Source organism: Camelus bactrianus, chromosome 9 (genome assembly GCF_048773025.1).
Source record: "Camelus bactrianus isolate YW-2024 breed Bactrian camel chromosome 9, ASM4877302v1, whole genome shotgun sequence".
Lineage (NCBI taxonomy): Eukaryota > Metazoa > Chordata > Mammalia > Artiodactyla > Camelidae > Camelus > Camelus bactrianus.
Genome location: NC_133547.1, coordinates 61,802,536 through 61,813,684, shown reverse-complemented (window position 1 = coordinate 61,813,684; position 11,149 = coordinate 61,802,536). Strand labels below are relative to the sequence as shown.

General features: G+C 56.8%; 3 protein-coding genes across 4 annotated transcripts; all 3 read right to left on the bottom strand.

The window, feature by feature from the left end:
* Nucleotides 1–97: 97 nt before the first annotated feature.
* CTRL (chymotrypsin like) lies at nucleotides 98–1,873 on the bottom strand. The gene is given in 8 exon segments (XM_010962565.3): nucleotides 98–311; nucleotides 379–511; nucleotides 597–635; nucleotides 638–776; nucleotides 940–964; nucleotides 966–1,014; nucleotides 1,127–1,211; nucleotides 1,302–1,873. Coding segments are annotated over 8 exon segments (948 nt in total). The 5' UTR covers nucleotides 1,629–1,873; the 3' UTR covers nucleotides 98–160.
* A 1,945-nt stretch (nucleotides 1,874–3,818) lies between these two features.
* Nucleotides 3,819–6,421, bottom strand: PSMB10 (proteasome 20S subunit beta 10). 2 transcript variants are annotated; one of them, XM_074370546.1, is made up of 8 exons: nucleotides 6,232–6,421; nucleotides 5,926–6,013; nucleotides 5,732–5,829; nucleotides 5,482–5,622; nucleotides 5,092–5,207; nucleotides 4,922–4,980; nucleotides 4,120–4,271; nucleotides 3,819–3,993 (listed from the first exon to the last, which is right to left on the bottom strand). In XM_074370546.1, the coding sequence occupies exons 1-8, from the start codon at nucleotides 6,285–6,287 to the stop codon at nucleotides 3,882–3,884; spliced, it is 822 nt and encodes a 273-aa protein (XP_074226647.1). In that variant the 5' UTR covers nucleotides 6,288–6,421; the 3' UTR covers nucleotides 3,819–3,881. The 2 variants fall into 2 exon arrangements, with proteins under 2 accessions (XP_074226647.1, XP_074226648.1); XM_074370547.1 differs by lacking the exon at nucleotides 4,120–4,271 and having other exon boundaries at nucleotides 6,232–6,419.
* Nucleotides 6,422–7,761: 1,340 nt separating this feature from the next.
* Nucleotides 7,762–11,045, bottom strand: LCAT (lecithin-cholesterol acyltransferase). Its single transcript, XM_010962501.3, has 6 exons — nucleotides 10,816–11,045; nucleotides 9,926–10,082; nucleotides 9,731–9,846; nucleotides 9,543–9,638; nucleotides 9,234–9,458; nucleotides 7,762–8,357 (listed from the first exon to the last, which is right to left on the bottom strand). Exons 1-6 carry the CDS (start codon nucleotides 10,967–10,969, stop codon nucleotides 7,783–7,785), a joined length of 1,323 nt encoding a protein of 440 aa, XP_010960803.1. The 5' UTR covers nucleotides 10,970–11,045; the 3' UTR covers nucleotides 7,762–7,782.
* Nucleotides 11,046–11,149: the final 104 nt, after the last annotated feature.

The window sequence follows — 11,149 nt, the reverse complement described above, 5'->3', positions numbered from 1 at the left end:
TGCCATGCCAGAAGACGAAGTCAGTGTGTGGAGTGGGACCCCCAAGAGCCTCTCCTTTTCCCTGAGCCAGGAAGACAGACAGGAATATACGAGAGGACATAGCCTGGGGTCTTTACTGGACTGAGATGGGGAGAGGGCCTCTGGTGGGCTCAGTTGTAAGCTATGCCTGATTGACCCAGGTGCTGAACTTGCTAACCCGAGTGTACGTGGCAGGTGCACACACATTGCAGTCACTGGTGCCCCGGGAAACAATACTAGTAAGCACCCACCCATTCCCATTCTGGCTGATAAGAGGACCTCTGGAGTCATTCCTGAGGGGAAGAAGGGCCAAGTCAGCGTGGGGGGTGCAGGGTACAGGATGGGGTGCTGGTGCTCACCTGGCACAAGAAGGCCCTTGAAGCACTTGCACAGATCATGGAGTTGGTGATGTGTGAGCCCCAGTACTGCTGGCATTGACTGACGGTGACCAGGGGCAGAACCACCTGCTGCAGGCATGCCGGAGTCACATTGCCTATGGGCCAAGAGGGGGTGGTTAGCCCTCAGATGACTTGTCCCCACCCTACACTCCCATCCAGATTTTTGATCCAAGTTCCTACTCATGCCACTGAGGCGGCCCCAGCCAGTGGTCACAACATGAGGCCTTCAGGCAGCACCTCATTTGAGGAAGCCAGGCAAACTGGTGAGATATATGTTGTATACTGGGCTGGGGAGGCGAGCTTCAGTAGTGTAAGATCATTATTGATGGTGGTGGGGTTCCAGGAGGGGTGCGTGATGGCCTGTGGAGCCAGGAAGGGGCCATGTAGGATGGGAGTGGGCACAGGCCCCCAGGTAATGGGTGCTGAGGAGGCTAGGCTAGGCATGTCCTGAATTCCTCATCCCCAGAGCCCACACACCTGCACCACCCACTCTTCCTTCCCTATCTGCAGCCCAGGGACTCACCCGAGAGATGGACAGAACCTGCAGTCTCAGCACTGGATGATGGGTCTTACTCGCCCAGGATGACAAAGTGGCTGCAGTAAGAGTGGGATTGGGCAGCCGCAGGGAGGGCAGAGTGACAAGAGAGGGGCATTCAGGACAAAGGAGTTGAGGAGGTGGGGACTGGGGTGGGGCAGGTAGAGGGGAAGCACTCATACAACATTGCAGTAGGCAGCAATGACCATCCAGGCCTGGCTGATGAGGGAACCACCACAGAAGTGAAAGCCTTTGCTGTCCTGGGCTCAGGGGTCAGACATACGGTGCACTCAGGCTATGCCTAGGCATGAAGCACCTGGGATCTTGCCCCACCCCCAGGGTGCATGTACCTGCAGGGATACCTGGCAGGGCCAGGAGCCCAGCACTACCTTCTCCCCATTGACAGCCCTCTAGCTGAAGCTCAGCACCGGTTTGATGTCAGGAACACCGCAGCCTGCCATTGGGCTGGTGAGGACTTGTTTCCCACATCCCAACCTACCTCTCACCTCCTCCTGGGTGTCCCCAGGGTAAGCCCCCCAGAGGGGTCCAAATCGAGAAGACTCATTACCCCTTCTCACCCTTAGCACCTCTGGGCCTGTAGCTATCTCAGCTGCCTGCATCCCTAGCCTCCAGGTTCTGTCCATTCTCCCACATCTCTCCAACCTACTCCCTACCATTTCTCAACTCCACCCCGACCCCCCAGCCCAGGCCATCTTTCTCCCTGATCCCTGGGATAGTCTCCTCCCTAGCCTCTCCACCCACTCCAGATTTCAATGATCCATACCCTGCATGCAGGTTAAGGGCTCTTCCTAAACTACAGGTCCAACCATTGCTTCTCAGCCTCCTAAACCCTCCCCCTGGGCCTGGCCCAAGCTCCTGTCCCATTTGTAGGATTGCCTACCTCTTGCCTCCTCCCAGCCCTGGCACATCCTTTTTCCTTTGCCCATTCTGTCTACCTGCTTTCCTTCGAGCCAGCTGAGGGGCCAAGGGTCAGTCTGAGCAGCAACATTGTGATAGGCATGAGGCTGAGAACTGGGCCTGGCTTTATGGCATTCCTTGTCCTTGGGCCTAAGGCCAAGCCAGCTGTGTAGGTTCAGCCCCCTCCCATGCTCTAGTCAGGAGGAGGGTCTCTTTAGGCCGAGGTCCTTGACCCAGGCCCTGACTTACTGGAGTCCAGGTGTGAGGTTCCCATCTCCTTCACTCCCCTAAAGCCTGGCCTATGATTGGCTCCTAGAACCACCTCACATCCTAAGCACTGAGCACCAGTTACCAAGGAATTAAGGTTAGACTTACAGTGACTACCTGGTGGCTGGGATCAGGAAAGTCTCCCAGGCTATCAGGGACACCAGACTCAGAGAAGCCTGCTGAGCACCCAGGGGTGTTCTGACTGGTGGAGGGAAACTCCAGCTGTTACCCGCTCCACTGTTGAGGGCCAGGGCCATGTGGCCAGGTCGGGGGTTCTGGCAGGTTGCATATCCTAATATATCATTTCAGTGATTCCTCATCAGTTTGGAACAGGAGTCACAGTTTGCTTAGAGATGGTGACTCTCCCACTACAATGTTCATTTGGACCCAAACCTTTATCTGCCTTGCTCCGAAGCCCACACTCTTCGTGATGAGATGATACCTGGAAGGGGCCTGGTGTACAGGAGGGCAAGGTGTGATGCTCAACACTGGATGGGGGTCACAGGTGGAAGGGTGACAGCCATCAAATCTTTGACAGCTTCCAGGCCTTGGGGTTCCCATGGACAAGCCCCTGCTATCTACAGCCCATTCACTGTAGAGTTCCAGGCTGAGCCTGAACTGAGGGAGAGAAGACGCTCCTGTCTACAAAGCTGCAATAGGTAAGTTGGCTGGCCTCCTTCAAGGGGTATGAGGGCTTTGAATGATTCAAGAACGTTATCAGCCCAAAAAAATTAGTTAATTGTCGATTAGAGGAATGGATGGATAAATCAGTGATAAAACAAATATAACAGCATACTAATTGTAAAGTCTGTGGTGGATATAAAGGTGATCAATGTACAATTCTTTCAACCTTTATGTTTAAAAATCTTCGTAATAAAATACTGGAGAAAAAAGCACAGTCAGGGTCCCAGAGATGTCCAGTCTGGAATAGACCCTCCCCAGAGGTTGGGAAGACTTTAACAGGTCCAAAGCTCCAGTGGAGCTCAGCCATTCTCTGCCAGGACAGGATGCTTCTGTCAGCACCGAGCACCTGGGATGGCACCCGGTGGATGCTGAACAAAAGTCTACTGGATAAATGTGTCGTGTCATCTCTCCCCACATGAGCCTTGTGACCCCTGTCAGCACAGAAAACTTTGAGTCAATTCCCCTATTCACAGCCCAGCGTGTGTAAACAGATGCCCAGTGCTGTGTTAGCACCTCACGTGTGCCTGGTCATCGGAGGGGTTTCACAGATAAAGTCGTTGCAGGGGTGAGGAGTGTACCTGTGAGAACTTGCCCTTGGAGTCAGGAAGCAGCTCCTCCATCAGCATTTTAGCCATTCGTTGGGGTAGCGGGGCCCGACTGAGAGGTGTGAGCTTTATCCTGGGCCATTGATGAGCCAGGTAAAGGCTTTGGTGGGGGCAGTACATAGGGCCTTTTGGGTTTTATAACAGTTCCCAGTGGACTAGAGGGCATGGGAGTGGGTGTGGAGAGTCAGGAGGGGGCTTTACACCTTGAGTCTTCAGTGCTTGCCAGGGCTGGGATTCTGGAAAGGTAGATAGATGCCTTTGGTGACGGGTGAAGGACACCTCTTAGGTCAGGCACTGAAGCCATGGGAGGGAGTCGTCCCTGGAGGGATACCTTAGCCACAGAGCCCTGCTGGCTGCTTGTCCCCCTCCACCCAAGAACGATACAGCCATGTGTTTAGGTGTTTGCGTTCTTTGGGTTTATTCTTCCTTGTTCCAATCTCTAAGCCTCTGCCAGCATCACTCCACATCCATGGCCTGCACCGTTTCCTCCAAGAGCTCCAGGGTCAGTGGCATCACTGTTTCAGACAGGACGGCTGTGGTCCCAGGGACAAAGCGGTACTGGCTGGACCTGGGAAGGAGAAGGGATGACCTCGCAACATGGGCCCATCACGTGGCCCATCCTCTCTTTGCAGCCCCCTATCTCCCTTGCTACCACCCCATCCTCCCCTGTGGTCCCCCATCTCCATGCTCCTACCTTTCTATGGGCTTTGTGGGAGAGCTCAGTGTTCTCAGCAGCTTGGCACTAGTCCCCGTGATCACACATGCATCCACACTGCCCCCAGAGCCCAGGTCACCCAGGATCCCTGCAGTGATGGCTTCCACTAGCAGCACCTGTGCTGCCTCCAGCTGTAATGTGTGTGTATATGAGGCTGGGTGGACCCTTCTGGTACCACCCTCAGGCTACAACCTTGAGACTTTGTTAATCTTTAAGCCTGGACTATTTGCCATTTGCTCACACCCAAACCCTTCTCTTCCTGTACACCCCCGTCTCCACCCCAAGCTCCTCTTCCTTTGTTTTAGGTTTCCTTCTCTCCAGAGACCCTGTGTTCCCACTGCCCCCTGTCTTCACAAACTACTCTGAGTCACAGATATGGCTCTTGCCTGTCCACCCACCCAAGGTGGTCTTAGCCCCCGGTCCCCGGCTCACTGCCTTTTTCTTTCTGGGCCTTAGACAGCTTTGAAGCAACGTCTTCTGCTTCCATCCACCACAAACAAAACCCACCAGCCCCCACCTGCTATTACCTCCTCCCTCAGCTCCAAATGGTTCTCTCTGACTTTCGACTTCTCAGGGGCAGTCCAAGCTTTGGCACTGACGGTGGTCTGCTGGACTAGCACTTCTCCACCATCACTCCACTGGCCCCTCAGTCTCCACTTAGTCGTCACCTCCCAGAAGCCCTTCCCGACTTCCAGACTAGGCCGGGGTACCTCTGTGTTTCCCCAGCTCCCGGGGGTACGTCCCACCAATGCACGCATAGTGGGGGGCGGGTGTCGCTCACCGTCATGTTCGGCTGGAACCGGTCCTCCAGCACTGCTAGGGCTGCGTCTTGGCCGGAGCCTGCAGGCAGGAGGGGTGTCTGAGGTTAGCCTCGGCCGCCCCGTCGCGGGATAAACGTGAGGCCAGGACAAACATGGGTGGGGTTCGTGGGGAAGGGGCGGAAGTGCTTACCCAGGGCCGTGAAGGGCAGACGGCTGTAAGAGCCATGGGGGTGCACGCTGTAGAGCTGCGGCCCTGTGAAGTCTACGCCACCCACGATCAGCGAAGCCCCGACGTAGCCACGGTACCTTTTCGCGTAGTGGGCGCAGTCAGCCGAACGCACACGGATCCAGGTCCCGCCTCTCCACTATTCCACCCCTGAACCGAGCCCCGCCCCTTCCCGTGGTCTGGCGCCCCATGACCAGCATCGCTTCTTCCTGTTGCTCTCTTAGCTCCTCTTAGGCCCGCCTCTTCCGGTCTCCCAGACCCTCGCAGCCTGGCCCTTTTTCCTGGCTTACCTCCTCAGCCCCGCCCTCCCCGCAACTGCCCCTCCCCAGAGTCATCTTAGTCCCGCCCCAGTACCGGAAGAGCGTCTGGCGCAGGATGCGCGTGACCGTGGCCACTCGGGGCTCCCTGCCCGTGGACAGCGTGTGTAGCTCTATGTTGGACGCCGCCATCCGCGTGGTCATCTCGGCGTCCGCGGCTACTCCAGCCCCACAGCAGCTGAGGGTGAAGGGAGGGTCAGTATGGGCGGGGCTAGGATGTGCGGGGACTCGGGATGGGAACGATGGGGTGGTTCTTGAGTGGGGGAACCAGGCCCTGGAATTCTCACTAGATTTTGGGGGCGATGAAGTGGATTTTTTCGCAGCTCTTGTCCGCCACGACTGAATCGTCAGTGGCCCGCGTATCCGCGCCCAGTATGACCCCGTCCTGGGGAGAGGGGCGAAGAGGAGGAGCCGTTGGCTCAGTGCCCACCTCCCATTGCCGGCCGCCCCACTAAGCCCCACAGTCCAATTCCCTGCTCACTTGGAACATAAGGCCTGCGATGGTGGTCCCGGTCTTGCGTGCATGAGGGACCCGGAGCCCCGGGAGGGCGCGTTCCAAGGATGCGTTTCTGAAAACGGAAGAGAGTGGCCCAGGTTTCAGTTCTTCTGGGACCCCGTCACATCCCTCGACTCCTTCCTGGTCTCCCTCACCTGGGGAAGGCCTGGGAATACAAGTCTTACCACACACGTACCCTCCCCCATACTTGCCCCAGTAATTTTAAAGGCTCTGGGACTCCCATTCCTGGACGCCCTCACAGCATTCGGGACCAACCATCCCCTAACTGACCTCTGGCAGTTATCGAAGGAGAAGCCCCCTCGGGGCTCTAGCGCCTTCTTCTGCATCTCCAGGTGGGCAGGGCAGTCCAAGGGGCTGGGGGTCGATGGTCAGACGAGTGGAATCAGCACCGAGCCGGGAAGGCGGCAGCCTTGTCCTCTGTGGGCTCTACGTCTGATGCTTCCCCTTTCGCTTTCACCTTTCCTCAAAGCATGCTGGCCCCTTTCTGCACCTTCTCTTTCACTTTCACCTCTGGTCCTCGGCAGCTTGGGCTGGAGAAGATGTCCTTTGCCTGGCTCTCCCTTCCCAGCCCCGTCTGAACAGAGGGACAAATCTCTCCCTTCTGGCCATTGTCCAGACTGAGCCCTGAGCTCTGCATACCCTGACACCAGTCCTAACCTCAAGTCTCAATGCCCTAAGGCTGTCACACTGACCAGGTCTCTGTTCTCATCGTTACTGGCCTTCAAAAAGCATCAGGCATGGCTGCCTTTTGTCCTTTGTCACCCACCTCCTGACTCCTGTCTCTCTTTTGTTGCCTTTGCCTTCTCCCTGAAACCTCAAACACCAAAGCTCAATCCTCAGCCAAAGTGGTGCTGACCCTTCCATCTTCCTTGTCTCAGGTGCTGTCTTCCCTCTGTCAAGAGGGGAACTGTGGCTGTCCATCTGGTGGCCCGTAGGCATGCTGAGCTCTACCCATGGCCAAGCCTTATTTCACCTCCCAAGTGAACTTTTTTTTTAATCCACATCTTTCTCATTACCCCTTGTCTCAGCTGGCATACTCTCTCCCCTGGATATTGCCCTGGCCTCCCTGGCTTCCCCACAACTTTTGCCTCACATCCCCCACCCCAGGCTACACTCTACCTTTCAGAGATGCTTTTCTAGATTGAAAATCTGGTCACACTTTCCCTGGTTATACCCTTCAGCAGCTGTACACTGCTCTTAGGCTCAAACCAGTCTTCACAGAGGCCCATGTTACTCATTCTCCTGGTCTCAGCATAGGCACCGCCTCCTCTGGGGGAGCCTACCCCGACCCACAAGACCCACCTCCCTGTTGCTCCACAAACTCTGTTCTCAGACTACTTAGTTCCATCAATTAAAGTTAAACCTTCAGTAGTGAAATGACTTGTTTAGTGGCTATCACCCTCCCAGATTCTAAATTCTTGTGCTTCTGTCACCCACCTAGCACTCAAAAGGCCTATCTAGAGGTGGGGTCTCGCCTGCCCTTTTGGGAGCTAGGAGGAACAGCTCTGATCTTCCCCATCCTGCACCCTTGGCTCCATGTAGCCCTATTCCACAGCTGTGTGTGCAGCTCCTCCAGTCCCCATGCCCCTAGCAGAGGCAGGCACAAGGCAGGCTGTCTAAACAACTCAACCAGGAGAGTGGGAAGCTGTACTGTCAAGGTGCCCTGTTCAATCCCAGGCTTTAGGAAAGCCCACCTTGTCCTGTGCTCCACAAAGCACCAGGCCTGCAGCTCCTGATGAGTGAATCCTGGTGTGTGGCACCTAGTGCCTCCCTCTCACCCCACAATACACATGTCAGGGCTTATAGCAGCAGAGGAAGTCTTTATTCAGGGGGCAGGAGCGCTGGGCTGGCAGCTGAGGGTATGGGGGTGCTATTTCGATAGGTACCCAGCAGGATGGCATTGATGTGCTCCAGTGTATGGTTGCTGAAGACCATATTGAGGTGCTGTGTCCCAGGCAGAGGCAGCAGGTGCACAGGCTGCGGCTGGCGGCCCTGCCAGCGGGCACAGAGCTCTGTGCTGCGTGTGGCCACAGTGTCATCACCATCCTCGTAGAGCACACCCACGGGGTCCGTGTAGGGGAAGCCGTGGTCAAAGATGTAGGTGCTGGGCGTGGGCAAGCCCACACCATACAGACAGTATACTTCCACACCAGGCGCTGGGAGTCCTGCCAGCAGGTCACGTGACTGTAGCCACATGTACCAGCCTTCCTCAAAGTGCAGGTCTGCAAAGAAGCGCTGAAAGTCATGGATCGTGTAGTTGAAGCTAGGGGTGGAAATGAACACATGGTCCTTGGGCCACACCTGGCTGGAGGGAAACATCCAGGGGGAGGTTGTGGTCATGCGCTGCTCCTCTTTAAGCTTGATGCTGGACATGATTGGGATGCCCTGGTTGTCACCTGTGGACACAGAGGAAGGTGGGGATACCCCCAGCCCACAACTTGCCCCCAACCCAAGCTCAACTGGATGGTCTTGTCCTTGCCAACTCCAAACATCGACTCCAAGTCATAGACTAGAACAGGCCTGGCATTCAGTAGGAGTTCCGTGTGTGCTTGTAAAGTGAGAAGCCCCAATGACACCTCTATGAGGCAGAGCTGTAAGACCTCAAGAGGAGAGCAGGGAGGGGTTTCCTGAGGATGGGAGTGTGTGTGTGAATGGTGGGGGATGATGCTGGCGGTTCTCCCTCAGGCAAGTATCTGTCTGCCCCTGTGGCCTGTGCTGCATAGGGCTCAGAGCTGTGTTCTGGCAAGGATGAAATGAGACAGAGCTCTGATGTAGTATGAGGAGTGTTTCCCTCCCCAGACCTTGAGCTCCTTGGCTGTGCTCGACAGGAGGTAGCTGCCTCTCCTTGGGGAGGGGCAGGAGGGGCTCCTAGGGTCTGGCCCTGGCTTTGGCAGATCTGTCCTCAGTAGGGCAGATCTCTGGGCAGAGGGGCTCCTGGGAGCAGAAAAGAGCTGAAAAGCTGGGTAGGCAGGACCTGAGGCCATAAGAAACAGAATTCAGTCAGATTCAGCAATGAGTCAGTTTGCTGGGGTTCACTTCCTGTTTACTTTCCCTTTGTCATTGCTGAGACAGACTCTGTCAGGAGCCATTCTAATGATCCAGGCCAGGCTCACTGCTCTCGGAGGGCCAGTGAAAGGGGCTGTGCCCCAGATGTGGGAGACAACACCCCCAGCCTGGCACTGTGAGAAGAAATGGTGAGGGCAGGCCCACAGTCAGCTTCATTCCACCCCCCCACCTCCTTACAGGATACAAGTGATCAGAGGCCCTCTCACCTGAGGCCAAGACTAACATGGGCTTGACGGAGCCACCCCAGGGAGCCCCAAGAGAGATGAAACCATCGATGAAGCGGTCCTTCCAGGCCTGGGGCTGGCGCAGCAAGAAGTAAAGCACATGCAGGCAGCCGAGGCTGTGCCCAATAAGGAAGACGGGCTTTCCGTAAGTAGCGTGCATTTCCTCCACCAGCCCAGCAAGCTTCAGGTAGTACTCCTCCTGCTGGCCTGCAGAGGGATGGATGGGTCAGGGCAGTGGGAGTTAATGGCCACCTGCCCTGCCCCAAGCCCCCCATACACAGAGGCACTCACTGGGCTCCAGCCGCCAGTCGTAGGGCGCGGCCCGTACTGTCTCATCCCGCACATACCCATTGTTGACCAGGTTCTGTACCAGTGTGTGCAGATAACCTGTAGGGGAAGCAGTGGCACTGGGGGCTCTGGCCATGGCTCCTGCAGGCCCGCCACAGTCTAGAGCCCCAGCCTTCCCCTCATACACACACCTGCCAACTTGCTGTTGTCCAGGTACTCAACAGAGTAGGTCTTGCCAAAGCCGGGGACACGGATCTGTACACCAGGGGCATTGGAGACGCGCCCAGAGCTGCGGTTGTAGACAACCCTGGGGATGGTGGGACATTCAGCAGACCAGCAGCCAAGGAGTAGGGTGTTGGGGCTGGGCCAGAGGGGATGGCACGAACCTGGTGTTATCGATCCAGCAGTCTACCCCAAGGGGTAGGAACATATTGAGGTCCAGCCAGATGGTGAAAAAGTCCTCTGTCTTGCGGTAGCACATCCAGTTCACCACATCTGGTTTATCCAGCTTGGCTTCCAGCTGATTCCCCAGGCAGCCAGGCACTGTGGGCACTAGCCTTCACTCTGGATTCCTCTGATTTCCCTATAGCGGACCCTCCCCACAGTGGACCCCACCCCAGTCTCACCACCCAGACACTGCAGTGACAGCCCTGCCCCTTCATCTCCCACACCCTCAACTGCCAGGACTAAGGACAAGATCCTCTTTCTGATCACATCCCCTGCTCTATCCCCCGAAAGCCCAGGTTCCCCTCAGGCAGAGAAGGTGCAGGGGCCAAGGCCGCTGACCCCTGCCCCCACAAAGCAAACATCTAGTGTGGCTCTCCATTACTGCCAAAGTCCAAGGGGAGAACAAATAGTATGGGGGAGAGGGGGCTGGACCTGGGGGTAGAGGGCAGGACTTGATGATCCTCTCCTACTTTCCTAGGCTGGATATCTTGTCCCTGCTGGGGTGGGAGCTGAGGAAGGAGTGGTGGGGCTTGGCCTAGGGTCTGGTGGCTGCAGCTCATTATAGCTTGTAATGCCCTGGCCAAGCCCTCAGGCACACCTACCCTCCACTCCACCCACCTGGGGCTGACAACTCAGAGACACAGGGACAGTGTGGTGTGGGAAGGGGTTGATTTCTCTGCAGGAAAAGCCTTTGGCCCCTCCGAATACTGAGGCCGGGATCAGGGCTAATGCAGGGGCAGAAGGGCTTTGGCAGGCTCTGCTACCAGGGGCTAGGACCCAGGTTCCCCAAGGTCTGGCCTGGTGTACCAGGGGCCTGGCGGGGGCTTACCGAGAATGACGGGCCGTGTGTGGTTACTGAGCTCAGCCTTGGGCGTGGTGTGCGGGGGGAAGAGCACATTGAGGAGCCAGAAGGGGGCGGCAGGGGGGACCAGCAGCCCAAGCAGCAGTAGGACCCACTGCCGTAGGGAGCCGGGCAGCCCCATTCCAGTCCTAGTGCCTATTGCCCAGTGAAGCAGTTCTGGGCTGGCCTTATCTAGAGTAGTGGTGGGAGGGGCCCCAGGGCCAGTGGGAGGGACAGCCTGGCCAATAGGGGCAGCCAGAGGTTGCTGGAAAGGGGCACAGCCTTAGGGAGCCAGCTCTGGGCCTGAGTTCAGTTCCGCCTT